We start from the raw sequence: 27,376 nt of genomic DNA, 5'->3' as shown, positions 1-27,376 counted from the left end.
TGCGGCGTATGCGATGCGTTGTCGATCGGGTGTGATGTCAGTCGTGGCTGAGGCGTGGTACGTAGAGACGGCCGGAAATAGTTTGACACGACAGCCGAAAGCCCTCTTTTGACTCATTAATATGTATGTTGGCGAATTTTCTTTCAAGCCTCACTTGCTAACCTGCCTTCCACGGCCAGTTGATTTTATAAGAACACTTCGTGGGCAGTCACTATCTTAGGCGAAACTTCATCGGTGTAAGCGTATTCTTGACGCAACAATATAGGTAAATGAGGTGAAGGCCCCATGCCGTGTCCGGCTATGAAGTAAGCCATGGCGCGTGATAAACAGTCATGCCGTCTGGTCAAAGATTGAACCGGTTAACGCAAAGGGCAACCCCTAGACATTTCAATACATCATGTCAAAATTCGGAGCATCGGATGCGTATACAGTATGTACAGCCTGTGTGCCGCTATTGGCTTTCAAGAACCCTCTTGGCACCGTCACTGATGCGTTTAACCTCAACATGGCCCTTCTTAACCACATCTTCCATTAACTTCTTGGCCTTTTGGAGATCATCCGGGAGCACTTCACGGTTGACGTCGTACTTTCGGAGCTTCTTATTGTGTTCCTGTCGGGCCTGTTGTATGAGCTTGTCGGCACGCTCGGCAGCCTTGACAGCCGACTCAACAGCTGCACGACGTGATTCTCCAGTCGGCGGCGGCAGAGGGACCTGGATGGTAAGAGGGTTGGAGGGTTCGGGGGCGAGAGGTGTGAGAGAGTGCGGTGAGGCGGCAATGGCGGTGGTTATGGGCTTGATGTGCTGGTAAATGTTAGCCTGGACATGCTGCAGTTCCATACCACGGATGCTGTCGGAACATACCCCTTCCTCTCCGCAGATGACATTCAGTACTCTTCCTCTTGGAACGACTTGGGCAATATCTCCCAACCTCACAGTCTCTTTGCCATGTCCAGCCGTACCCAACTGCACCTTCAAGCTTTCTACGATATCCGGGTTGAGCTTTCCTCCGCTTCTTAGCTGACTCAGCTCATGTGTGAGCTTCTCAATTGCTTTGAGTATCTGCGACTCCAGCCCAGAGACGTCGTAGGCTTCATCGGTGGGGGTTGGAGGAACACCTTTGTTCACCGGTGGGTTCGAGTCGGTTCGAGCGTGTGACCTATTCGCTTTACCCGCCTTTTTTTGCAGCTGTGGATTTGAAGAAAACCCGCGGACGGCGTGCGAAGAGCATTGTGGTGTTGTGAAGCGGAGAGCAGGCCTGGGTGGTGTGAGCGAAGCGGAACTTTCATATTTGGGCCAAGCAACATTGGAGCTTACAGAATGCGACCTGGCGCTTCAATGAGCCTCAGTGATGTGCGAGGGGCGCTATGTAAGCTGTAACGTAAGATTACGCGTGAAATGACAAGTTGTGACATGGTGATGCGGTTTTGACAGTGGTGGGATGGTTGCTACTACACATGCTTGGGGAAGCACAGACAATTAGTATGCAGCGGGACCAACGTCATCGCGCCGAAGCAATTCCTCACGAGATCAACCATGTCCTCATGGAAAGTACTAGTATTATCATACCGAGAGAACCATTGTTCACATAGTGATATGGCAATGTCCTTTATATTACCCTATCATCCACCCGAACCTCCACCTTCTGCTGCAACCGTCAACAGCTCTAACAGTGTATGCCTCTTTTCCTTTTCACTCCGGATCATGCACGTTGCTGTGGCCATGAATACTTGGTACAGCGTACTTTTCCTCAGCCTCAATACTCTCTTGTTTCTCGTATTCTCCTCCAATTGCCCTTCGTCAGAACTCAAGCCGAGCATTGAGGGGGCGTATGCATCGACCAAACCCAAAATTGCATCGTCGAAAAACTCCAGAGTGCCATTCTTCTTGGCTGCAATGGAGCACGTATATTTGCCCAAACACAGTTCATCCTGTTCATGTTTCTTGTCGTCAACGATTGGAAGTCTGGCAACAAGCTTCAGGTGATTGAAGCGCAGAAACAGGCCACAAGCCCTTGATTCGCTGACCGAAGCCGTTCCTTTCCAGTAAAAATCAATGCCCATGTAGTGGAAGTGGTAGCATCGAGTATGGCGAGATAATGGGCTTATCCACCGCAAGTGAACGACCTCTTCGGCTACCATAGGTTTCTCAAACTCGGGGTCCTTGACTTCAAACACATCGGGATCCGGACCTTTACCTGCCTCTCGGTTCGCTCTGACAGTGTGTACGTATTTCTTTCCTGTTTCTCCCCAAAGCCTCCATCCTCTGACTTTGTAGCCCTTGAGCTTGTGTTCATCGGCCTTGAGTGCCTTCTTGTCGCCTCCATTATGGCGCCATGAGACTACACCGCGTGGGTCAATCACACCTGGTTGGCTGATTGACGGTCCTAGTTGTAACTTATAATCTCTCCAGAAACAACCGTCGTGTATAAGTACAGCAGGCTTCGCCGTGTACTTGCTACTGCCCGTGTACAGGACTCGAGGTGGTACATGAAACGACAGGTATGGTTGATGCATAAAGAAAGCATTGTCATCCGGCTCAACGGGGGGTAATCCGGATTTCTTGCGCTCCTGTTTCTGCAAACGCTTCGCTTTTTGTTCTTTTAGGTTTGGGCCACACCATCTCTCTTTTCCCGGATCTATCACTGGCGAAATACACTTGTGACATTCGTGCTTGGCGTATACATGGAAAGTTGATCGTGGGTTGGTGGCAATCTCAGACCGCAGAGTCGTCTCTGTACGAACGCGATTTACTTCGATCTCATCAAGTGGGGATACAGGCGTGAAATTTGTCATAGGGGTCTACAACATGTCAGAAAACCAGATAATAGAAACAGGTTTGGTGATGTTCATCTACCTTTGGATCTTCCTGTTCGCTCTCAGAAATCACAGTGGTATGCTTCTGCTTTTCCATGTTTGGATGTAACATCTGCCAAAATAGCGGATATCTCGTTATGCAGTGTTTTGTGTCAGTTCCAAAAGAACAGGAAACCGAGTACATGCTTTGGTATTCGTGTTGCTTGTATATTTCATGGTTAATTGCGCCAAGCTTTGTTGTGGAGGCTGAGCTGCTCGCATTGCTCGTATCGGGTCATTGATACTGTTCGTCCAATCAACACAACGACTGCTCCAAGGCCCCAAGTACAACGTGATAAGTCTATTGGTGATGATATCCTGTGGGCACATTCGAAGCAAATAGAGAGTCGTTTTCGAGCAGTTCGCAAGGCAGACTTCGAAAACCCCTAAAGTTCCTCCTGGCCTTATCTCCCGAACTTAAGGCCTTGTTCCATCAAGGTCCAATCAATAGATCATCTTCCTGCCTCAAAGCTAAGTGTATCTGTGGGCCTCTTCCAATTATTATGATCGCCTTAAATAGTTGCATAGCTAGAAGTTAAGGGTTGATAGAAGTGAGGTCTGATACTCCTGTTCAAGGTTTGATGTAGCGTGGACCCACGTCATTTCTCGACAGAACTGACAAGTTCACATTAGCAGCAAGTAAGGAGCGGGTGACAGAGAGCTTAAATGTAAACTAGTGTATTAGATGTAAATAAGTGCGAGGCTCTCCCGTCCACGGGAGAGCCTCGGCAGGAATCCGCTATCGATAACGAAGACGCGCTAATCTTTGAACTTATCGTCATGACGTGAGAGACGCATTGTTTGAAGTAGCTTTGCATTCCGATCCATTCCTTCGCCACGATACGGTACATTGCTGAAGTTCCCTGTATGCCCGTATCCAAGCTGTCCAGACGATATATTTGTGCAGGCTCCCTGCGCACAAAACGAAGACCATATGTCTTCACCCCAGTTCGAGCCGTCGCGGGCGGCAATGTGAGGTGGTATGGGCAGGCGGCAACCCAGGGCAAGGAGCCCAACGATGGTGGCAGTGGCTTTGAGGATCCAGGAGATATGAATTCAATTGGAAAGACTGGAGAGGAGAAGGAAGAGGGGGCTCTGACCCGGCGACTGCGAGACATGAGCGAAGAAGCCTTGGTGTCTGGTGGACATGGCGCAATGAAAGCTGTTGAAGAAGCTGGATTCAGTCCGGATCTCAAGGCACAGCTGGAGCAACGCATTGCCGCCGCCAACCTCAGGTCGTCCGAGGCAGAGCTCCCCGCCTCTGCCTCTCGCCACACGCGCGACCTTGCTACTGCCGACGCATGGAGTGGCACTGAATCCATCCACGATGCCAGCTTGCGCATGCTGAATGATGCCCACAAGCCCATGCGACTGGGCCGCCCACCAAAGATACCTGGCGTACAACCATCACAGTCGATCGACACCGGTCACAAGCGAGGCAAGGGAGGCGATGGGTTGCGGCTGGCGAATGCTCGCGACAGGAGTTTGGTGTATACGACATTGGTGGAAAACGGAGACATCGACGCTGCAGATCGTGAGAAGCGGCTCCAAGAACTCAAGGATCGATTTGAACCTGGTGCACGCGCCATTGTCCCTGGAACGATACAAGGCCTTGCTTCGCTTGCGAATAAGAGAATCGAGGACGCAATCGCCCGTGGACAGTTCAAGAACATCCCTCGAGGCAAGAATGCTAATGTCGAACGGGACTACAATGCATCCAGCCCCTTCATCGATACAACCGAGTACTTCATGAATAAGATTATTCAAAGACAGGAAATAGTGCCGCCATGGATTGAGAAACAACAGGAACTTACGTCAGCAACAAGGAAATTCAGAACCCGTTTACGCGCAGACTGGAAGCGACATGCAGCGCGTATGATAGCCAGCAAAGGTGGCTCGCTAGTGGAGCAAGTGAGGAGAGCTGAGGCATATGCCAAAGCCGAGCTCATTTCGAATCCATTGAGGAAGCAGGAAACCTTTACCACCACCAATGACGATGGTCATATGTCTCAAATTTCGTTATCAGGAGAACTTAAAGTATCTCGACTAGCTGAAGATCCCAATTCTGAGCCAGTCATTGTGGAAAAGGTAGTAGCTGAGAAGGTCACCCTTGACGCTTCTCCGGAAGCTGTAGCCCAGAACCCGTCTGTGGTTTCTGTGGAAGACGTCTCAAAGGAAACGATGGAAGTGCCGCTTCAAACTCCGGAAACAACAGTGCCTCCAGCGTCGCATCCTTTCCGCGATCCTGACTGGGAGCGTATTGAAGGCAGCTACCTAGCTGTAGCAATCAAGGACCTCAACGACAAAGCGCGTAGTTACAACCTACAGGCACCCGAACTAGCCAAAAGACCCTACTTCAACCTCCAACGTGAGCTGAATTCGTGCTTTGCTGACGTTGCGCCTCAGCTTCCTGCAGCCATCATTGAACGGACGCGGAGACCGCCGAAGAAGACAGACACTGGGTATACTTCTGGTCAGAGGAGTGTTCTCGATAACATCATTGGCGGTCCCGTCCGCGTGCGAGATGAGCGTCGAGAGAAGCAGTATGGCTTCAAGCAGTTTTGGAAAGATCTCTGGGCCGACAAGTCAAGCAATCCATACTAAGCCACACATGACAGCTGAGCTGATCGCCCCTCCGCGGCATGCTCCACTGATTCGCCCACATTTCAAATATCACTTCCCTTCGCGGTACCGAGGAGACTGATCGACAACCTCTTCGCCTACCCTGGCATACAGGGCGCAGCAAAGCCCACAAGTCAGCATCATATACGGTATTTGCTTTTTCTTCTCCATGCGCTCATCACAACATGCGCATACGTTCGAAATAGGAAATTGACAACCTTATGAAGGATTCCCATATCATTTTATCCCGAATGGGATTCTGTCCTGCAGGTGCGTTACCAGGCCCTCGGGTCGATGATGCGCGAGTGAGGCGGTGGGGATTGATCGACAAGAGACCACGGCCATTGGACATGACGAGCAGGCAGGGGTGAGCACAACACCCGGAGGCGACTTTTGCGAGTCGTTTACACTAGGTGTACAAACTCCGGCAAGTGTAGCCGTGCAAGTGCACAGAGCTGCATATTTTAGCATCTCCTGCTCGGTGATCCCGCTGCTAGCGGATGGACAGGACTCGGGTCGGCAAAAAACAATTGTATACAATCAAGAACCCTATTTTCTCCCACCAACATACACACCCATCCTTACGCTATAATCTTTTCGTTATTAGTCTCCAGGTCTGGTATGCCCTCCTTTGGTTCGCCACTGTGCAGTGAGATACACATTTCAGCTGGCCATTAATCTTCTAGACGAGCGATTGGACAATTTGTCAAGAATGACACCACTTCATCGCACCACTTTATGGCAACACTTTTCCTCATTCCAGCCGCAGTCTCTTTCTTTACCCGGCCTCATCCCATCCGCATGGGCTGCATGATGGTATGTGCATCGCCATACGCTTACTGGCAATTCATTGCTTTGCCCGCCAACTGTGGGGGAGCATAAAAAGAAAAAATACGCCCCGCAACGCGCGTAATGCTTCCCCCCTTCGCCCTCAACTCCCTTTCAAGGAAAACAAGAAGCAAGTTTCCAACCCGTCACGCTCAGCACCCCGTCCCATGCACAGACTACCGGGATTAGCCCGCCCACCGTATGAACGGAACGCCTTTATTTGCTGTTTCGTAACAACTGGTTTTACAAGCCTGGCCTTCGTTTTTCTTGCCGTTTCGGAATTATACAACCGGCTGGTCGGCTCGCCGCTGTTATGCGTGTCTTGCTCAGTTTCAAAACAAAAGCTGCAATCGCCGATGCGGCAAACCGTTGAGGTGGCTATGCCTACCGTGTGACCAAACCGAGCTGTCGCTTTTCTTTTTCTTTTGGATATGTCTTGTTGCTTTGGGGAGTGCATTGTATCATGTAGTTGTGGTGGTTTCAGTGCGTTCTCTGAACGGTATGTTAAAAGATATGTTGTGGCAATTCGTCAAAGTAGATTGAACTAGCATGCGTATTCACACGTAGTGAGAATACCGTCCGAATTACTTCGGAATGCCGACATGTTTCCAACCCAAATCTAGACCTTTCGCAAGGGTTTCCTGAATCGCCGTTCTACATTCAGACATGTGATCTATAGTTTTTGCTGTTGCCTACGTAGTGTACTCCATGGTGCACCCAAGTCTGTTTTCCCCATATGAAAGCAACCCATACGCATCCTGGGAGAAGATCACCCGCGTCAATCTGATAAGGGCAAAGTAAAGCAAAGAAAAAAACCAAACGCCCTGCATTACCAATTCGGCAGCCAGCTTTTCTTCTGCCGACTTTCCACACACACCCCAGCTGCTCACCATACCTATCATCATCTCCCCACGTCGGCGATACATGGATCATACCAAACAAGCACCATATCCTTCACAAAGGTGCCACAACCAAATGCGACACCCACACCAACACGACCCATGATGCACATCACCCCAAAAGAGCCTGAAAAGCAAAACCCCGAGACCCCCGTTTTTCCCCGCCCATATATTCATTCCCAAACAGTCACACGTCGCACAAACCGAGGCATGGTTACCGCAAGCATGTTAGTCCCCGCACTGAGAAAAAGAGTGAACAAGTAACGCGCAAAGAAGAAAAAGGAAAGAAAAAAGAGGGTAAATCCATGCAATGATCTTCCCAGACACCACTGCCCTCAATCCTTCCATCAAAATCGCTGTGCTGTTTTAGTGTGTACCTTGCGCAGTCCAGTCCGATTTAGTGCAGCCCAGTCCAGTCCAGCACACATACAGGCAACAAACAACCACACCCTCACGTATGCCCATACTAGAGCCCTGAATACAGGTTTTTCTTGCACCACACACGTATATGCATGCGAGAAATGGGCACAACGCTTCCAGCCACACCCACAGCCACAGCCACACACCCCTCCACAAACATATCTGTGTATGTATGTGTACCATACACCAAGATATGCAACGAATATAAGCAATCTTTTGCTTTTCCTTCCTACCGACGACGGCAGCCGCGCAGGCAAATGGAGGACGATCCTGGCGCCAAGTCTGCCTATTTGAGTAGCATAAAAGAAAAGCAAAAGAAGGGTAAAAAGCCCTGCCGGACTGCCCGTTTGCGGAAATGTCAGAAAACGCTCTTTTATGCACGGGGGGCGTGTGGGTGTGGTTGTGGGAGTAGTAAGCCATCCAGCCAGTCAGCCAGCCAAGAAAAAAAGAGAGAGAAAGAGTGCATGAGAGAAGAACTGGGATTGGCTTGTTTTTCATTGCTTCCTTTAATATGTAATGTAACGTAATGTGGGAATGTTTCAATACAACAAAACACACCTGCAGTCATTTAAGGAAACAGAGAGAGAGAGAGAGAGAGAGAGAAAAAAGAGACTAGAGGTGGGTAGAGAAATGTGCCGATCCTGGTTCTCTTGGAACCGAGGGATGTGAGTGAGAGAAGAGGAGGGGGGGATAAGCAGTATGCCTACAAGAGAAATTCCATGGTTGCTGGATGGACAGCGGCGTTCGTATCCGAAACGCATAATTAACCCCCCACTCACACACGCGCACACCCATACGGCACGCACACACACATTTGCATACAGTCTTCGTAGCGTTATTATAGTGCAGTCTGACATGGAAGATGGGATTTCATGGTCAGATTACCGTATTCCCTGCGGCTGCTCATCCGCATGCGAATATGGTTGGAGGTGTTGATCTTCCGGTTGACCCCCGTGACGACCCGAGCGTTGGGTAGAACGGCGTCTACGACGTGCGTTTCCGTTGCGGTTATAGGACGTGTTTCCTTGTTTGACTTTCCGTGCATCTCGCTAGTGTGGCTTTTTATGCAAAAGGTTTTCGCGGCGACATCATGTGTCGGCTTGCCTGCGCCGTCGTATGGCTGACAGAAGCAGATGCGCAACACATGTCCGGCTACCGGTCCGAGGAGTCCTGTCTTGCCTTCTCGTCTTACGTGCCGACTGGGTATGCGCTTCCTGTCAGGAGTAGCGACGGATACACATTTCCGTTTGTGAGGCATGCTAGCGTGTGTGATTACTTCGTCTTGCTTACCAAGATTTCTTCCTTTCACAGTCGTCGTGCTCATGACTGTCATCAATCGGGCTTTACGAGACCTCACCTTCGACTTGATATTGCCTTTGAACAACCTTACCGACCTGTCTCTTCTGTGCTGATAGTGTACCTTTGTCTTTCCATACGATTGGCGCGTCTGAGTGTTGACAGGGAGCGTCCTAGTCTGTACAATGCTGTCGCATCCTTTGACCCCTAGACTGGTCTTGTTGAATGAATGCGCATGTTCTATTTCAGGATTGATCTGCGACTTTTCAGGACGTCTGTAGTTGTGGTGGTGTCGCAAGTTGGCAGGGAGCGGTACCGAAGATGTGGGTAGAGTCGTCATTGGTCTCAGGGAAGGCCGTGGAGGAGGTAGACATGTTGCTGGAAATACATTATAGGAATCAGGGGTAGGATTTATGCTTGCAGATGCATTGGCCACGGGCGAGCCGCTGAAGTCGGAAGTGCTTGTTGTGCCGGGTGAGGAACTACCCTCTGGCTGGATCAGGCGACCAGATGGCGAAAAGAATGATATTTTCGGTGTCTCGTAGTTTCTGCGAACAATTCCTGAGGCTTCTGCTATTGGAAGCAGATTCGTCAGAGCAGATGAGGTGATGGACCGACGTGGCCGTTCCGTTTCCGGCGACTGTTTGGCTTCAGGAGATCCAGAAAGTGAAGCATGTCGCTCCGGCTCTGCCACCTGGGGGGTGAACCATACCGGCGCTACAGGTGTAGATGAAGGCGATTGGCATATCTTCTGAGGAAATTCGTGTTGAAGATCGACATCTACACCAACTACACTACCAGAATAAGATGTGGATACAGTGCTACAAAAGCTGGCATTTTGACTAGCGTCCCCTGCACGATCAACCTCTATCCAGGAATGAGTGGCATTCCTCGACAAAGAGACACCATAAAAGGTATTCCCTTCTAGACTGGAACTTCCTCTTTGAGCTGAGATTTTCGAGACATTGTCGTGACAACCCTCTTTTCCAATCGAAGGTTTTGACAACGGATGTGTCGCTCCGAGTTGGGTGTGTGACGAGAGCATATCCTGGTGCGAGAGCAAGTCTAGACGAGCCGAAGGTTTAAAGGCTGTGTTCAGAGCCCACCTATCCCTGCTTTGATGTTGATGAGCTGGCAGTTGAGTCGCGCCCAGGGGCGCAGAGGGTACACCAGCTAGTGCAGCCAACACCTTATTTTCCGACTTGAACTTATCAGGGCCACAAACCTGACTATTTGGGGTACAATCTCTCGTCTCTTGCCGGTTATGAGGATGCTCAGCGATAGGTGTATGCGTTGAGGACGACCTGGATCGGGTTCGTGAGACAGCTCGGACGTTGTGAAGTACACAACGGACAAGATCCTTGACATTTTTGCTATTTCTGTCACAGTCTATCTCCCATGTTTGATGTTGTAAAGCTCGTGGACGATCCAAAATGGTCTGTAAAGATGGGGTGGTGGTTTTATCCTGCGGAGACAAGCTGCCGACATCCTTGTAAGATGGCTTGGAAAACTCTCGAGTGGTTGGATCTAGAACTGACTCTGGCTGCCCATTTTCTATATTGAGCTGGAGAGCACGCCTATCGAGACCCGGCGAGGCCTTAGGTAAAACATGGTAGTTAGGTGACGTATTTTTCACCACCCGCAACGAGGCAAACGGACAGGGACTGAGGAGGGAGCCCTGGGAGTTTAGCGTGGAGCAGGAACCTTGCTCAACAATTGTGGCAAGAGGAACGCCATTGGATCGATTTGCGAGCCGAAATGCAAGATTGGTAGGCACAGCTCTACCTCTTGCACACTGTTGCCTGGGGCAGTCTTGAACGTCGTCTACTCCGGAGCTATAATGACGGGTGCAGCCATTATGGTCTGGCGCGAAGCCCGGCTGACTACTCATTTGCAAACGTGATGAGCCTGTATTGACCAAGGCTTTTTGATGGGTGAGGGACTCTTGACATAGTGCATGAGGCGAAAAAGCGTGCGGATTCGCATTCCCTCCATGCAATTCATCCATGGCAGCAGCGTGGGAATCGTATCGTGCAGTTTTAGCTCCACATGCGGGCTGCCGGTGATTACTGCGATGCAGTGGACCGGGGTTGTTGAGCCGGTGGATGGGTGTCATGCTCGTGCCATGTCGTCAATGTACTTATGCCCAAGATGCGATGCGATCGATACTTGGATCGTAATGTGCATGAAGGCGGGACCTGGTGGATGCAACCCCAATATCGTCATCCTGTGGGCACTGCAGCGATCCTGCACGCTTCTTTACAACGTCCTTCCCGATGATGCAAGTCGGCAGCTGCGGTTGCAGTTGCTCGGCCCATGGCTACCCAGACAAATAGAGTAGATTCGCACCTGGGCCTCGCCCGGCAAACTTGTGTGTGTGTGTGACCATGGTAGGCGCAGTCTCGGTTTCTGCTACGGGCAAGCGAGAGAAAGATACTACTGTATCTGACTCGGCAGTACATGGGCAGCACAGGCCAATGAAAATGCTCCGCCCATGGGGCCCCCCTAAGACTCCAGACGTTTCCGCTTTGTCGCAAACGACAGGGAAAAGCAATACCAGCTGTGCTTGTCTCGGTGTGTGCTCCTTTCTTCAGTGGGCGGCCTTTATTTTTTGGGTCTCGGTTGGGTAGTAGTGGCCGTGTGCAAACTGGGCAGAGCATATTGAGTGGCGCCTCCCAGGCCGACTCAGAGTACGAGCCACTTGAGCAACACACGACGATGCTGATCGACTAGACGACTCATTGTAGCCTGTCAGTGTGAAGAGAAAAGATGGACAACGGCCCTTGAGGATTATCAACACGGTGGTGGCGCGGCCAGATGGGACTAGGACGGACCCTTGCATAGCGTGTATTGCCTGTCCACCCCTGCAAAGGACTGCCTACGAACCTAGTCTTGATCCGCCAGAACATCCGCGACCCTCTACGACGCCACTTACACGAACAAGGTGGGCTGACGCTTTCTCTTGCTGTGCCCGTGTACCCTATGTCCCCAAGACGGAAGGCGTCATGGCATTCCCTGAAAATCCGCTTGTGGCGTCAAACTACACGTCAGCTTCACTGAACGTGCGGCATCTGCGGTTAACCCACTTTGGCTTCCGCAATAGGGCGTATCAGCGACCCGAGCGCATCCTGAGCTTGACTCTGGCTGCCACCAGCTGATAGCCTGTTCCTTGTCATGTTCGCTCCACAAACTTCCAATACAGCACGCGAGCGGTTTGTGGCGGAGCCAATATAGTATGTCTAAACGGTCAGACAAGTCCAGCTGCTTGAGCCCTCAGGGTTTGTATCAAAGCTCCATGGCCACGCCGAATGCATAACGCTTGTGGCTTGTCGCTGATTTGCACGTCAATCCTCGTCCACTAAAACGTTGCGCATGCATCCATAGACACTGCGAGTAGCCACGAAACGCCTCCTGGTAGAATAAGAAGGCTTCAAAACTATGTCGTGTGGAGACGCGAGGGGCGATTCTCCCTCTCTCTCACACACAAATTTCCAAGCAATTTCGGTACGCAGGAGGTCGTAGTCACAGAGTAGCTGATCTGTCCACCTATACCATTACTTTATCTTTGGCTCTTCTTCGGCGACTTCAATCTGTTATCGGGTTGTAGGGAAGTTTTCGGAACCGCAAGCTTCCAGAAGCTCCTGTGTTGACGGTGCATGCAGTATACATGGTCATCTTCAGATGATATGCGTTTCCGTCTCGAAACACACAGATTCCCTCGTTTCAGGTTGTCGGATCACTCTGGTGACTGTTGCTCGGTGCGTTCGCTTGCGCCTTCTACAGGATACACTATCGTCCGACCTGAACTCCTTACATGCTTCTGGGTCTACTCATTGGTCTTGTATTAAATGACGATATGTGACTCGTGGAATTGTAGCCGGCACCATGCCCACCATCATGCAAGCGCAAAGCTAGCATACTCTATCTTGCGGGGCACGATCCACCAGACTGTACGTGTGGACTGATTTTGCATCCTGTCCACAAGTACATGATTCGATCGGCCCTATTGTTTCTGGGCACCTGCATTCGCATCGGTAGCCTTCAAAACTAAACGTTTAGGAGGCCTGGACGTGCCCAGCTGGTGTCATGAACCCTCAGATCCCACACTTTATTGGCGGTTGATCTTGATAGGGCTTGAGATACATACAGCCATACCTAAACTTGCAGAGTTTGCTTCTTTTTTCTTCACCCTTGCCTATCGCTCATGCCCGTCATCAGGACTTTTGGTCTCAGAGCATGATGGTGACCTGGCGGCCCGAAACATGCAGTGTGGACATTGTCGTGAGAAACAAACCTAGCACGTGCTGTCACAGCTGGCGCCAACGAAAGAGGGTGGATGACACCGAGAGATCTACGGGTTATCGCGACAGCACCATGCAAGCAGTGTATATGAAGCAGACGCCCTTGTAACAAATCACCGTGTTGGCTTCGATATGCAGCTAACTACCGTTACCGTCTGTACGGGAGGATACGCGAGAGCCAGGTGACCCACCTTGTCAGTGGGATCGGCGGGAACCAGGCAAAAGGCCGAAGATTCGCTGGTTGCGAGCAAGGTTGCGTTAACGAAATGGCGCTCCGGCCCGAACGAGTAGTGGTAGGTATGAGTCGCTACCCGTCAAGGGATGAAGCGCAGCACATCCCGCGTCCCTGTCGCTGTGGCTTATGCACCATGTTACGACAAGAAGTGGGATACTGGTGCCCCGTTGTCACGTGACGAAGCCTCCGTGGGATCGACCGGTGTCTAAGGATCCTGGCTCAAAATATAAAGACGAAAATACACCTTCGGATCCCCCTACTTCGGCCATACATTTTCATATCCTAGTCTGCGTATCGCTGGCTGTCGCAATACACCGAGTTTCGAAACAGAGTTGCCAAAGATGTCAATGCCCCCTCTTCCTCAGAGCGCCGACAAAAGTGCAATCTGCGCTCGATTAGGCCTTAGTGATCGTATTCACAAACTGCTCTTGGTACGAATACAGATCAGGTTCGACAGAAAACTGCTGATACATCTGTCCACGCAGAAAGAAGCCGAAATCGCTCGAGATGCACTAAGCAGTAACCCGTACAATTTGACAGACCAGTCCAAGACAGATCCGTCCGTATGCGAGCCCTACAGGTGGGACGAGATATCCGAGACCGCAAAGCATTCGTGTGTGTTAACGGTGGTTCGCGATGCCTGCCCTGAGACTCGTCCATATTATTACATGGGCTGTTACAGAACCGCAGTCAATGAAGAGAACTGGGTCGCTAGATGGTATCTTTGGCACAGCTTTCGCTATAGGTAGGTTAATCATGGCCATGATCTGGAGCCATAGCAGTGCTCACTGTCTCTGTAGGGACAACAGACCGAGAGACAGGAACGCAAACAACAATTCTTCTTCAAGCCGAGGAGGTGAGTAATATAACACAACAATGAGGCTACAAACGTCTCGCCACTTGTCTGCCCTTACTGACAGAAAGCAGGAACACACCTTTACTATGACCCAGCGCGTGATCACTTCCGGCGATGAAACCGAGTACTGGCCTCGACTTCAAACAAAGTCAACATCATTCTTTCTTGGCCTCATCAAATGGGTCTGCGATGCTGCCTTTTTCTCTATAGATGTCAAAGATGCCTCGTTATTGCTCCCAGTGCCAGAAGATACCGGCGTTGTCACTCACGGCTCTTCCATATATTCGCTTCATTTGCATTAGCGACGGTCTTTGGTTGTTATTCCCTAGCTTTCCTATTAATGTCTAGCACGGTTTCTTTTGTTTAGGTACTGGATTCAAGTCGACCAGGCCTCATGTTGTATGTTTCTCTGTTAGTATTGGACTGTATCTTGAGGGGACAATATCACTTAATGCTTGTTATGCAACCCTGAATCAGACTTGCTCCCCCAAACGGTGATTTCTGCGCTTCTGCCTATGTCTCTGGCTCTCCCGATTGCTGTCATAGCGGTAACGAGATAGGTGGTGGAGATAAAGTTCTCGAGAAGATGGACGAGCTGCGGGTTAAGTGGGGCGAAAACACGGGCTAGGTTGCTTAGTGCCGAAGTTGTCCCAACTAGCAATGGCACGATAATCTGCTTGGGAAGGCACGATAAACAGTCACTTCACCAACCTCAATATATAATATGCGGCACTTAAGCTAGTTAAATAGTCTGGACACTTCTGGCCTCAGCGCTGTGCATACTTTATCCAAGACATTTCCAACATGCAGCGTGAGGTCATTCTAGGAGCGTCTCATCTGTGAATCGTAGTATACACAGAACAGCTGCATTATACGATAGATGAAGGTGGCCCTTCACCATCTATTGGCTAAAATGAATCAAATACGCAGACAGAATACATTTCCTACTCTGCAAAAAAAAGGGCGCTGAACCGCTAACTTGGACCCCAAGGCCCCTGTGCCCTGAACGCCTTTCGCTATGCAAAAAGATGTGTGGTATTTTACCTACAAAAATGACTGCATCCGGTAAATGGGTTCAAGCGGCAGCGTTTGAGGAGCTACGGGCTACTTGTTCCCGAAGTGCCGTCTGGTATTGACGACGCGCAGCGTCTATCGCTCGGAGTAGAGGATCTATGATTTGATTGACAGCCTTCGCCCCTCCTCTAATAGCCTCAGGATCGAACTTGCGCTTCTTGCGTTCTCTTTGGTTGGAGAACTCGTTTTCTTTTCGCGCGTGCTCAATTCTAGCTGCACGCTCTGCTTCTGCCATGTCAGCAACAGCCTTGATGCGATCAAGCGATTTATCGAGTGTCTCAATGAGCTTCGCAATCTCGTTTGCACGGTCGGGATCTCCCGAGTGGAACACTGCCCAGAAATAATGTAGGAATTCGACAGTGGTGTTATGGGTCATGGTCAAATTGTCGAGGACAGCTTCAGAAACATGAAGCTCCTTTGCTCGCTCGGCGGTAGGGATAGACTTGGATGAGGAATAGTCATCATTGTGCAGATGTCGCTTCTTGAGAGCCAATAAGATTTGCGAAGAGGCCGCTTTCCGTGATAATCTACTGCCAACCTTTGTCTTCTTTTTGGGGACAGATTCCTCCTCGTCACTACTGCTTTCATCATTGATTTCGATGAGGGAATGTAGATCAACTTTAGAAGCCTGGCCAGTGTTGCCGTCAAATTTGCGAAGATCTTCGTGCAGAGTGGATAATGCTTGTGCAGGAGTGCGCTTTGTGTATGTCGCAGCACTGGTCGAGGTATGCACGCTTTGTCCAGCCGAAAAGAATCGGCTTTGATCGTGTACTTTGAGTACTACCCGATTGTCGTCATCTGCAAGCTGGAGATCACGTAGCTGGAGCTCCTTGTGTGTCTGTTCATCGACCCCGGCTGGTCCATGCCGATTTGCATCTGAAGGTGGCACCTCGTTCATCATCTTCTCGCTCATGCGATTCAGGACGCGGAGAATGGGCGCTTTTTCGTAATGCGCCGGATTCATGGTGAAGTCGGGTCGATTACCTTGTTTTTGGCTGTGATTGTTTTCGTTGGCCTCAATATTGATAAAAGTTGGGATAGAGGCAGCAAGCAGGTCCAGGGAGCTATCTGCTGTTTCGTCGTAACTCAAGTACTTGTCCAACTTGGGGTCAAGCACGTCCTTGTCTTGGATGCGTTCACCCTTGAGCTTCTTCATCAATCGACTGTGAAAGAACCTTTCCCAAAAGTCGCCCTCTGTTAGTGGGGGAACATTTTCATTGTATGCTTTTTGGACTATTGGGTGCTGCCTGAAGAGGAGCTCGATTTGTTCTTTGGTCAAGTTCAACATTAGAGTACCGTTGACGGATTTTGACTTGATAACAGACAAGACATTGTAGGTTCCTGTGGCCTGAGATCTCTCTGTGGCATGCGATCTCAACATATGTACCCGGGTTGACCAGAACTGCATTGAGAATTGCAGGACCGAGACAGAATCAGGTTTCTCGAGAAGAGCACGGTCGAAACGTTGTCGAAGGGCCGGACTGGAATTGAGTAATGACATTTGTAGGGCCGTGTCGGCAAGCAGCTTTGCATCGTCGTAGGTATCTTGGTCGCTTTTTGCCGCTGCTGCTACGGTCTGGGCCATGGCCATAGCGGCAGATGGGCCGCCATCGCCTTCACCCGCCTTGGCCGCGACGGGTGCAGGTGAAGGGGCAGCCTGTTGTTTTGAATTTTCGATCCATTTGCGCAAGGCGCCAGTTATGGTTTGCTGATCGTCGCGAGCGGCGGTGGAGGTAAATGTAAGAGTATGGTTACCGGCTTGGGGCGATGGCTCCTTGACGACGATCTTGATTGAGGCCTTTGCTGCGGTTGCGGGAGTTTGCTGCAGATCTGGGCGCAAGTCAGCTGCCTGAATGTTTTCTGGGCCGAAGCATGGGCGTTAGTGGACATACTTGCGATGTCTGCTATGGCTATCGAGAGGGGAGGAAGCGCGCCACTGGCCGACCTCCAAGCCACCGTCTTGCCATCGGCAGAGACGGAGACAGTTCCGTCCTGCTTCTTGTACTGTGCGGCAGCGTCAGCCATGGGCGGGTTGGAGGGGGATGCACGGCGTGGGCAAGTCTGACGCGGTAGAAGAATGCTAGACTAGTTTGGGGTTCCCCAGATTGACGCGGTGCACGTGACCACGCATCACCCGCCCTTGCGCTGTGGATTGCTTTTGCTTCGCTTGGGACGCGTTTTGTAGTAGTCTATCTGGTACTCGTCTAGTTCAGTATGTATACAGTGGGAGCAGTCACAGAGCCAGGTCACGAGACACACCCACATAGCCCTTTCTCTTATCAACATGTGCAATCCAAGTACTCACTGGCTAGTACCGGCCGGCATGTACATACATACTTTACTTAGAGTAGCATTGCGAAGAGCATGGCACGGCATAGTGTAAGCCAAGCCCGTTGACGCACATTGTGGCGCAACGGATACATATCCGTTACATTACACCCTCAGCACTGGCACCGCCTGCACTTCTCGCTTACATAATAACACACCGGTCGTCATTGACGGGCGCTGCACTGTGCGTGTGGTTCCCAGGTGCATTCGTGTCTCTGTGCTACCATGGCCAGCACGACAGGCAGCAGGCAAGAGGCAGCGTAAAGATAGACGCCACAAAGCCATGACAGCAGTCGGGCGCGGACAAGAGGCTCCAGACATTGGCTGGACGATTCGTGTTTGAGGCATTTGGCGAGGCTTGTTCCGAACCATCCTGATCGCACAGGGCGCTAGTGTGGAACACGGGGCCCTACGCATGTGCCATGATCAGGCTTGCTCACTTTTGGACGGCACACTGCCATCGCAGAAGCTCTCTTCTGTACACCACTGTCTGCTTGGATGACACGCATCCCTTCCTCCGTCCTGACATCCTAATTCACAATGTTGCGCAACACCCTGCGCCAGTGCTCTCGCAAGCTCCCGGGGAGCGCCCCAACCAGAGCATCTTTCACCACCTTCGCACAGCCCTCGAGAACGGCCATCTCGACATGTCGCCGTCCTCTTGCGCTTACCCACCGCCGTCCCTATGCCGTTTCGGCGGAGGAGACCAGCAAGGGCGTTGTGCGTGCCCATCTACACCCCAGATACAAACTCTTCGACCCCAGCTAACGATGACGGCATAGGACCCCAACGACTCGTTCCTCCAGGGCAACACGGCAAACTACATCGATGCCATGTACATGCAGTGGAAACACGACCCCGAGAGTGTTCACTACTCATGGCAGGTCTATTTCCACAACATGGAGTCTGGCGACATGCCCGTGTCGCAAGCCTTCCAGCCGCCGCCCACCATCATGAGCTCGCCCCAGGGCGCTACAGCCAGACCGGGTATGGGTATGGCCAATGTCGAAGGCACAGACATCATGAACCATCTCAAGGTCCAATTGCTCGTCCGCGCATACCAGGCTCGTGGCCACCACAAGGCCAAGATTGACCCGCTCGGCATTCGCTCAGAGGCTGAGTCTTTTGGCTACAACAAGCCCCGCGAACTCGAGCTTTCCCACTACAACTTCACCGACAAGGACTTGGAGCAGGAAATTGAGCTCGGCCCGGGTATCCTCCCCCGCTTCAGGACAGAGTCTCGCAAGAAGATGAAACTTAAGGAGATCATCGACGCCTGCGAGCGCCTGTACTGTGGCTCCTACGGAATAGAATACATTCACATCCCGGACAGGGAGCAGTGCGATTGGCTCCGTGAGCGCATTGAGGTTCCCACGCCGTTCAAGTACTCCGTCGATGAGAAGCGCCGCATCCTGGACCGCCTCATCTGGGGCACAAACTTCGAAGCCTTCTTGGCTACCAAATACCCCAATGACAAGCGATTCGGTCTTGAAGGTGGCGAAAGTTTGATTCCCGGAATGAAGGCTTTGATTGACCGAAGTGTCGATTATGGCGTCAAGGATATCGTTATTGGTATGCCTCATCGTGGACGTCTCAACGTGCTCTCCAACGTCGTCAGGAAACCCAACGAGTCCATTTTCAGTGAATTTGCCGGTACTGCTGAGGCCAACGAAGAGGGCTCTGGTGATGTCAAGTACCACTTGGGTATGAACTTTGAGCGCCCCACCCCGTCTGGAAAGCGCGTGCAGCTGTCCCTTGTCGCCAACCCGTCCCATCTTGAGGCCGAGGACCCCGTTGTGCTTGGAAAGACCCGCGCCATTCTGCACTATAACAACGACGAGAAAGAAGCTGTTAGTGCCATGGGTGTTCTTCTGCACGGTGACGCCGCTTTTGCTGCACAGGGTGTCGTCTACGAAACTATGGGCTTCCACCAGCTGCCCAGCTACCACACTGGCGGAACCATTCACATTGTTGTAAACAACCAGATTGGTTTCACCACTGATCCTAGGTTTTCGCGCTCTACTCCTTACTGCTCTGATATCGCCAAGGCCATCGATGCGCCCGTCTTCCACGTCAACGGCGATGATGTTGAAGCCGTCAACTTTGTCTGCCAGCTTGCCGCCGACTTCCGCGCTGAGTTCAAGAAGGACGTAGTCATCGACATGGTTTGCTACAGGAAACAGGGTCACAACGAAACTGATCAACCTTTCTTCACTCAGCCCCTCATGTACAAGAAGATCTCGCAACAACCTCAGACACTGGACATCTACACCAAGAAGCTCCTCGAGGAGAAGACTTTCACCAAGGAGGACATTGATGAGCACAAGGCTTGGGTCTGGGGTATGCTAGATGAGAGCTTCAACCGCAGCAAAGACTATGTTTCCAACTCCCGGGAGTGGCTCACCTCTGCATGGAACGGCTTCAAGACACCAAAGGAGCTTGCTACCGAGGTGTTGCCTCATTTGCCGACTGCCATTGAAGAGCCACAGCTGAAGCACATCGCCAAGGTGATCGGAGAGGCACCAGAGGACTTTAACGTACACAAGAACTTGAAGCGTATCTTGGCTGGTCGTACCAAGACGGTCATGGATGGCCAGAACATCGACATGGCTACCGCCGAAGCGTTGGCATTCGGAAGTCTGTGCATGGAGGGTCACCACGTCCGTGTTTCTGGACAGGATGTGGAGCGTGGAACCTTCTCTCAGCGTCACGCTGTCCTTCACGACCAGGAGACGGAGAAGACATACACTCCCCTGCAAAACCTCAGCCAGGACCAGGCAACATTTACCATTTCCAACTCGTCTCTCAGCGAGTATGGAGTGTAAGTGGTGACAATTTTTGTTCTGATGTATCATGTTGACTAACCCATTCCAGGCTCGGTTTCGAATACGGATACTCACTGTCATCGCCCAATGCGCTTGTCATGTGGGAGGCCCAGTTTGGTGACTTTGCCAACACTGCTCAGGTCATCATCGATCAATTCATTGCATCAGGTGAAGTCAAGTGGCTTCAGCGTTCCGGTCTCGTTATGAGCTTGCCACATGGTTACGATGGTCAAGGTCCTGAGCACTCTTCGGGTCGTATTGAGCGTTACCTGCAGCTATGCAATGAGGACCCACGCATCTTCCCATCGCCGGAGAAGCTTGATCGCCAGCACCAGGACTGCAACATGCAGATTGCCTACACCACGAAGCCATCCAACTTGTTCCATCTTCTCCGTCGCCAGATGAACCGCCAGTTCCGCAAGCCGCTCATCCTGTTCTTCTCCAAGTCGCTCCTTCGCCACCCAATTGCGCGCTCGAGCATTGACGAGTTCACTGGAGACTCGCACTTCCAGTGGATCATTGAGGACCCCGCACATGCCAGCGGAGAGATTGAATCGCACGAGGGCATCAACCGCGTCATTCTCTGCACTGGTCAGGTTTACGCTGCGCTTGTCAAGGAGCGTGAGGCACGTGGAGAGAAGGATGTGGCGATTACCCGCATCGAGCAGCTCAACCCGTTCCCATGGCAGCAGCTCAAGGACAACCTCGACTCATACCCCAATGCACAGAACATTATCTGGTGTCAAGAGGAGCCGCTCAACGCAGGAGCTTGGAGCTTCACACAGCCTAGGATTGAGACTCTGCTCAACCAGACGGAGCACCACAACAGGAGACACGTCATGTACGCTGGACGCAACCCTAGTGCATCTGTAGCGACTGGACTCAAGGTATCGCACAAGAACGAGGAGAAGGCGCTGCTGGATATGGCCTTCACGGTCAAGCAAGATAAGCTGAAGAGCGAGTAAAGGAGTGGGTTGGACTTGTAATAGAAGCCAGGATCATGGTTGGTTGCATTGCTGGATTCCCCCCTTGGTGCAATGGATAGAGTGAGGGTTGGGGATGGTGGGCCTTGCAGGATTGTTCATTTGAGCAATTTCATCACTGCGGATGTAGTTTTACTGCGTGTAGAGTATCAAAAGCTGGATCTTACCTTGTTACCATGTTGTTCTTTGCCGTGGGCTGACATGGGTTGTGCTCTGTTTTTGGTATTTCTTTGCTGAGATCACGTGGCTGCGCGGATAAACAAAGGGCAGCGGATAGGGCAGGGTGGTCGTGTGCCGTCACGTCCGCGGGTCGGAACAGGTCGGAAAGACGTCAGTGGGCAGTGGGGGAAGCCAGCCCGCCCCGCTCACCCCTCGTTGCAGCCCCTCCACTTTTTTGCGTCTCCGCACATGCATCTTCGCCTCCAACCACGCGCTCCCGCAACAAAGCGCGTCCATGTCCTCTCCTCGGCAATGTCCAGACACCCTCACCCACTCACCGTCGGCACTATTTGTCGCGCCCGTCGGTCTTCCTTCGGATCACCCGTGGCTGATAGATGCGGCTGGAACATCGTGAAGTGTCCTGTGACGCCCGATCAGTTGCCGAGGGATGGCTATAGCTTGCTGGCTCGCTCCATTCCGGCCAACGCATCTGCCAAACAGATGCCACAGAAGTGTGGTCCGCCTGTCCGACTCTACCCACCCTGACTTCATAATAAACCTCAGCTCCGCTTTTTGCTTCAATTGAACTGCATAGATTTTCACCATCCTCCCTCAAGCTTCTCCATTTCCCATATCCATCATTCCCATCTTCCTTCCTCCGCCCACCCCCCTTCTCCGTTGCGCCTCGTTCATACCCCCTTGTAGCAATCATCTATCGTGAACTGTGCTTTGTTGCCGCACACATACAGATACACTCACAATGGCTTCCACCACAAACGGTGACAGCAATCCAGTTGCTCAGGAAAAGATCAACACCAACATCATCACCCTCACTCGATTTCTAACCGAAGAGCAAACAAAAGTCAAGGAGGCGACGGGAGATTTCACGTGCGTTAATTTTTCCGGATCGTCTCGACACGGAAAAACTAACTGGTTTGCTACAGACTGCTATGTCACGCGCTCCAATTTGCCTTCAAGAGCATTGCTTACTATATTCGAAGAGCGTCATTAATCAACGTACGCAAATTCCCTCAAAGAATATCAGTACCCCCAAACTGACTTGAGCAGCTCACTGGTCTCCAAGGCACATCCAACACAACCGGTGATGACCAGAAGAAGCTCGATGTGATTGGCGATGAGCTCTTCATCAGCGCAATGCGCTCGTCAGGTCGCGTACGCCTCCTCATTTCAGAGGAGCAAGAAGAAGCCATCATCTTTGACGAATACCCCAATGCGCGTTACGCCGTAGCCTGCGATCCCATCGACGGTTCCTCTAACCTCGACGCCGGTGTCTCCGTTGGTACCATCTTCGCCGTGTACAAGCTCCCAGAAGGCGCAAAGGGCACAAAAGAGGAGCTCCTCCTCCCCGGCACCGAGATGGTTGCCTCAGGCTTCACCATGTACGGCGCCTCCGCCCAACTGGTCATCACCATGAAGGGCGGCAACGTCAACGGCTTCACCCTCGACAACGCCTTTGGCGAGTTCATCCTCACACACCCTAACATGAGGTGCCCCAAGACACGATCAATCTACTCAGTCAACGAGGGAAACAGCATGTACTGGGAACAGCCCGTCAAGGAGTGGTGCGATAGCTTGAAGAACCCTCCCGAGGGCGGAAAACCATACAGTGCGCGTTACATTGGTTCCATGGTGGCAGATGCCTACCGAACACTGCTGTACGGAGGCATCTTTGCTTACCCTGCCGATAAGAAGACGCCCAAGGGCAAACTTCGTATCCTGTACGAATGTGCTCCTATGGCCATGGTTTTTGAAAATGGTATGTTCTTTCCCTCTCTTCAGTTTGATTCTTTGCATGGTGCTAACGAACGATGTAGCTGGCGGTTTGGCAGTAAACAGCAGCATGAAGCGCATGCTCGAGGTTGTGCCCGAGCACATTCACGACCGATCCGGCATCTTCCTGGGTTCAGAAGGCGAGGTACAAAAAGTCATTGATGCGCACAAGAAGTATCAGAAGTAATGGTCTGTGGATATTTCACGCGGTTGGGACGAGTGCAAACAAAAGATGATCAACGCATCTGTGCAATACATCCTAGCAGTAGTTTTGTATAAGGTTGCATAATGACGTGAAACTGAATGATATCCACATACTTTCGAGGGGAGCCTAGGCAGTTGACGTGATAAATTCACCTCGCAACATCCTCGTCAAAACATCACCGTCATCACCATCATCAAGACATGCCTGAGGATTTGCAACTTCTATTCGGGGTATAAAACTATATTCCCTAACATGAGCCGCCCTTCTCGCTTCGAGCTATCCAGTCTTTGCTAGATGGCTTCGAACACCTGCTAACACTATGCACTAGCCCACATCCGCACTAACATCTACCCTTTCATTCCATCATCCATAATATTCCCCTTCTCATTCCCATTCCGAATTCGAGACGCCGAAATTCCGTTACGCTGAAAGCCAGCCCCGTCAACCATTGATGGGAGAGCCTGGCTTCTGAGGTATCAAACTGTTTGCGCGAACAAAGTCCCACCGCACACCCACTCATCCTGTGTCGTCAGGGACGGGGTGCCGTCTATCATACATAGGAAAAACAAATCAGTGAAAAAAGGAAACGTTGGGAAGAAAAGAGGAGAGGCCACCCGACTCTTGAGATAGAGTTTGGGCGACTGTAGTCATGGCGTCCGACGTTCCAATCAAGGAGTCAGTCGCCAAAAGAAAGTATTGTAGTCGACTCGCTGCAGGGTCACGACTCGCCAAAAAAAGTAAAGGGGGGCATCGAATCGTAAGAAACTTTTGGGGTACATCGGTCATGAAAGCCGTCCCGTGTCATGAGAAAACCGTCACTCGTGCGCCATTCGCCATTCAAGGAAATCATGCGACCATCATAACTTGCTGCCGTTCGAGGGTATCGCGGACCGAACCCTACTCAGTGGCAACTAGAAGGAGGTTTAAGCTTTTTCCTCTTTGGACTCCTCCTTGGGGGCTTTCTCTTCGGGCTCACCCTCTTTGTTCTTGACATATTCGTCATAGACGCTCATAGCCTCCTCAACCTTGGCGCGCAGAGCTGCCTCGTCAGAAGTACTGGATGGGTTAGTACAATAGCTAAACAAAACAAAGAGAAAGTGATACGTACAGGTTGATCAACTCGCTGTTATCCATTTCGAGAAGCATACCCGTGATCTTACCAGCGAGCTCGGGCTGCATTTCAGCGATCTTGGGGTAGAGAGCCTCGCCGAGCATCTGCTTCTGCTGGCCAGGAGCAGCGCCGCTCAGAGCGCTCATATCGACACCAGCGCCCGCAGGACCGCCGCGTCCGCCTTGAGGGTAGCCGGGCATGGGAGACTGACCAGGTCGGCCGCCCTGGGGCATGTTGCCGCGACCAGCACCTTGAGGAGGGAATCCCTGACCGCCACGCATACCCGGACCGCCTGCCATGGGGACTTGGGGCATACCAGGCATGGGAGCCATAGGGACACCGCCACGACCACCACGTCCGCCCATGGCTTGCTGTGCAGCCTGTGCCAGCTGCATATACTGCTGGTTCATGTACGAAGGAGGGAAGGCACCGGGAGCCATGCCAGGGGGCATGTACATGGGAGGCATCTGCTGACCGTTGGGGCCGCCACGACCGCCTTGCTGACCAGGCATGCCGCCAGGGAAGCCAGCACCACGGCCACCTTGTTGGCCGGGCATACCAGCGGGGAATGGCATCTGACCACGGCCGCCAGCAGGGAACATCATGGGCTGCTGACCAGGGGCAATGAACATCTGAGGAATGCCACCGAACTGCTGCTGTTGCTGTTGCTGCATACGGAGCTGGTTGCGAGCCTGAATGGTAGCCTCAAGCTGGTTCTTGCGGACGTCCTTGCGCTGGGCAAGAGCAACATAGAGGGGCTTGCCCTCGATCATCTTCTGATTCATCTCGGTGACGGCCTTGGTAGCCTCATCGGGGTTGCTGAAGCAGACGAAACCGAAGCCCTTGCTCTTGCCAAGAATCTTCTTCTCGCCCTTGATGGTGACCTTCTCACCAGGCTTGTTCTCGTCCTTCTTGTCATCAGCGCCCTCGTTAGACTCCTCAGTCTTCTCAGACTCCTCCTTGGCCTCCTCCTTCTTCTCGTCGCCAGGGGTCTCAGAGCGCTCGGCAGGCATGGCATCGCGCATGACCTTGGCGGAGGTGATGGTACCGAAAGGAGTAAACATGTCGCGCAGCTTCTCGTCATCAACGTCATCGTTGAGGTTCTTGATGTACAGGTTGACACCCTGGTACTTAGACTGCTTCTCGAGGCGAGCGGCCTCGTACTGCTTTCGTAGCTCTTCCTCGCGCTCGTGCTTCTTCTGGGCACGGCCGACGTAGAGCTTCTGACCCCGGAAGTCAGTGTCGTTGAGGGCGTCAACGGCAGCAGAGGCAGCCTCATGCTTGATGTAGTTGACAAAGCCGAACCCGCGGCTCTTTCCCTGCTCGTCGCGAGCAATGGACGCAGAAGTGATGTCACCGTGCTTCTCGAAGAGCTCACGGAACTCCTCGTCAGAGACATCGAGGTCGATGTTCTTGACGTAGATGTTGGTGAAGTTGGCCTTCATCTCCTCGAACTTGCTCATGCGCTCCTTCTTGGGAATGTGGTGGCCGACGAAAACCTTCTTCTCGTTCAACAACATACCATTAACGTGCTTGATGGCGTTGTTGGCAGCCTCGGCGGTTTCGTAGTGGACGAATCCGTAACCCTTGGAGTTGCCAAGCTCGTCCTGAGCGACCTTGCAGCTGAGGATGTTACCGAAAGCGGCGAAGGTATCGTGAAGCGCCTTATTGTCAATGGCGTGGTCCAGGTTCTTGATGAAAACGTTGCCTTGGCCGGTCTTGCGCAGAGCGGGGTCACGCTGAGACCACATGATACGGCAAGGCTTGCCCTTGATAACAGTGTAGTTGAGCTCTTCGAGGGCCTTCTCGCCGTCCTCAGAGCTGTTGTAGTTAACATAGGCGTAACCGAGCGAGCGACGGGTAACGGCGTCACGGCAGACACGGATGGAAGCTACTTGGCCAATGGAAGAGAACAGCTCGAAGAGCATGGCTTCGGTGACAGAAGGGTCGAGCTCGCCGACATAGAGCGAAGCCGAGTTTTGGTTATGGGCAGGGGCTGCAGAGGTCGGGGTGGGGGCTTCGGCCTGGGCAGCAGCGACGTTGGTGTTGATCTGAGCGCCGTTGGCGTCAGCACCGTCCTGGACGGGCGAGGTAGAGTTTGCGACTTCAGACATGGTGTCTATCTACAAGGCGGGGTGTCAGTTGAGGGACAGAGAGTAGCGTGAATAAATATTGCGGGCAGGCGCATGCGTGACTTGGGCAGGTGCGCTCGCTTCGCAAAAAAAGTTTAGAACACTCACCTGAACCTTGCTGAAAGTTGCAACAGGAGATGTGCGGGGTAGCAGAGGCGGTAGAAGCGGTCCAAGAGCAAAGTTGCTGCGGACACACTGGTTTCCTTCTTCTGGGCGAAAAAGGAGGACTCAAGCAAGGCGTCTGTCGGTATAGGCGACAGGACGATACGAAGAGTTGGTGGTTGTCGTCGTCGGACGGGCTTTTCTTGTTGTTTTCTGTATTTTTTTGTTTCTTTTTGTGTTATGTACGGTCCACTGGGAACCGGGGCTGGAAGAGCTGGTGAGTGTTGTTGGGGTGGGTAAGGGTTGGAGGTGGCAGACACGACGAAGTCATCAGTCTTTATGGGCAGGTGTGTGCG

General features: G+C 51.9%; 9 protein-coding genes across 9 annotated transcripts; 4 read left to right on the top strand and 5 right to left on the bottom strand.

Moving 5' to 3' along the window:
* Nucleotides 1-149: 149 nt before the first annotated feature.
* Nucleotides 150-1,445, bottom strand: COCSADRAFT_133752 (uncharacterized protein). The gene is made up of 3 exons (XM_007697713.1): nucleotides 1,316-1,445; nucleotides 863-1,256; nucleotides 150-802 (listed from the first exon to the last, which is right to left on the bottom strand). Exons 1-3 carry the CDS (start codon nucleotides 1,411-1,413, stop codon nucleotides 452-454), a joined length of 843 nt encoding a protein of 280 aa, XP_007695903.1. The 5' UTR covers nucleotides 1,414-1,445; the 3' UTR covers nucleotides 150-451.
* Nucleotides 1,446-1,620: 175 nt separating this feature from the next.
* On the bottom strand, nucleotides 1,621-2,796 carry COCSADRAFT_80227 (uncharacterized protein; the record flags this gene model as incomplete). The annotated part of the gene is made up of 1 exon (XM_007697712.1): nucleotides 1,621-2,796. A coding segment is annotated over one exon (1,176 nt), but the record flags the coding sequence as incomplete, so codon positions are not given.
* Nucleotides 2,797-2,806: 10 nt separating this feature from the next.
* On the top strand, nucleotides 2,807-5,457 carry COCSADRAFT_167499 (uncharacterized protein; the record flags this gene model as incomplete). Its single annotated transcript, XM_007697711.1, has 2 exons — nucleotides 2,807-2,839; nucleotides 3,664-5,457. The coding sequence occupies 2 exons, from the start codon at nucleotides 2,807-2,809 to the stop codon at nucleotides 5,455-5,457; spliced, it is 1,827 nt and encodes a 608-aa protein (XP_007695901.1).
* Nucleotides 5,458-7,987: 2,530 nt separating this feature from the next.
* COCSADRAFT_133744 (uncharacterized protein) lies at nucleotides 7,988-11,034 on the bottom strand (the record flags this gene model as incomplete). The annotated part of the gene is made up of 1 exon (XM_007697710.1): nucleotides 7,988-11,034. The coding sequence occupies one exon, from the start codon at nucleotides 11,032-11,034 to the stop codon at nucleotides 8,461-8,463; it is 2,574 nt and encodes an 857-aa protein (XP_007695900.1). The 3' UTR covers nucleotides 7,988-8,460.
* Nucleotides 11,035-13,667: 2,633 nt separating this feature from the next.
* Nucleotides 13,668-14,788, top strand: COCSADRAFT_33187 (uncharacterized protein). Its single transcript, XM_007697288.1, has 4 exons — nucleotides 13,668-13,885; nucleotides 13,940-14,199; nucleotides 14,255-14,310; nucleotides 14,382-14,788. The coding sequence occupies exons 1-4, from the start codon at nucleotides 13,796-13,798 to the stop codon at nucleotides 14,426-14,428; spliced, it is 453 nt and encodes a 150-aa protein (XP_007695478.1). The 5' UTR covers nucleotides 13,668-13,795; the 3' UTR covers nucleotides 14,429-14,788.
* A 331-nt stretch (nucleotides 14,789-15,119) lies between these two features.
* COCSADRAFT_33185 (uncharacterized protein) lies at nucleotides 15,120-17,436 on the bottom strand. Its single transcript, XM_007697287.1, has 2 exons — nucleotides 17,277-17,436; nucleotides 15,120-17,214 (listed from the first exon to the last, which is right to left on the bottom strand). The coding sequence occupies exons 1-2, from the start codon at nucleotides 17,407-17,409 to the stop codon at nucleotides 15,386-15,388; spliced, it is 1,962 nt and encodes a 653-aa protein (XP_007695477.1). The 5' UTR covers nucleotides 17,410-17,436; the 3' UTR covers nucleotides 15,120-15,385.
* A 728-nt stretch (nucleotides 17,437-18,164) lies between these two features.
* Nucleotides 18,165-21,719, top strand: COCSADRAFT_178113 (uncharacterized protein). The gene is made up of 3 exons (XM_007697709.1): nucleotides 18,165-18,432; nucleotides 18,495-20,533; nucleotides 20,587-21,719. The coding sequence occupies exons 1-3, from the start codon at nucleotides 18,253-18,255 to the stop codon at nucleotides 21,500-21,502; spliced, it is 3,135 nt and encodes a 1,044-aa protein (XP_007695899.1). The 5' UTR covers nucleotides 18,165-18,252; the 3' UTR covers nucleotides 21,503-21,719.
* Nucleotides 21,720-22,058: 339 nt separating this feature from the next.
* Nucleotides 22,059-23,884, top strand: COCSADRAFT_108506 (uncharacterized protein). The gene is made up of 4 exons (XM_007697708.1): nucleotides 22,059-22,567; nucleotides 22,624-22,696; nucleotides 22,748-23,456; nucleotides 23,515-23,884. Exons 1-4 carry the CDS (start codon nucleotides 22,440-22,442, stop codon nucleotides 23,655-23,657), a joined length of 1,053 nt encoding a protein of 350 aa, XP_007695898.1. The 5' UTR covers nucleotides 22,059-22,439; the 3' UTR covers nucleotides 23,658-23,884.
* Nucleotides 23,885-24,396: 512 nt separating this feature from the next.
* On the bottom strand, nucleotides 24,397-27,343 carry COCSADRAFT_270468 (uncharacterized protein). The gene is made up of 3 exons (XM_007697707.1): nucleotides 27,027-27,343; nucleotides 24,784-26,909; nucleotides 24,397-24,731 (listed from the first exon to the last, which is right to left on the bottom strand). Exons 2-3 carry the CDS (start codon nucleotides 26,898-26,900, stop codon nucleotides 24,599-24,601), a joined length of 2,250 nt encoding a protein of 749 aa, XP_007695897.1. The 5' UTR covers nucleotides 26,901-26,909; nucleotides 27,027-27,343; the 3' UTR covers nucleotides 24,397-24,598.
* Nucleotides 27,344-27,376: the final 33 nt, after the last annotated feature.

This window comes from Bipolaris sorokiniana (assembly GCF_000338995.1).
Source record: "Bipolaris sorokiniana ND90Pr unplaced genomic scaffold COCSAscaffold_2, whole genome shotgun sequence".
In the NCBI taxonomy this organism is placed as follows: domain Eukaryota; kingdom Fungi; phylum Ascomycota; class Dothideomycetes; order Pleosporales; family Pleosporaceae; genus Bipolaris; species Bipolaris sorokiniana.
The sequence above is the reverse complement of the archived record's forward strand: the minus strand, read 5'-3'. Positions and strand labels throughout refer to the sequence as shown.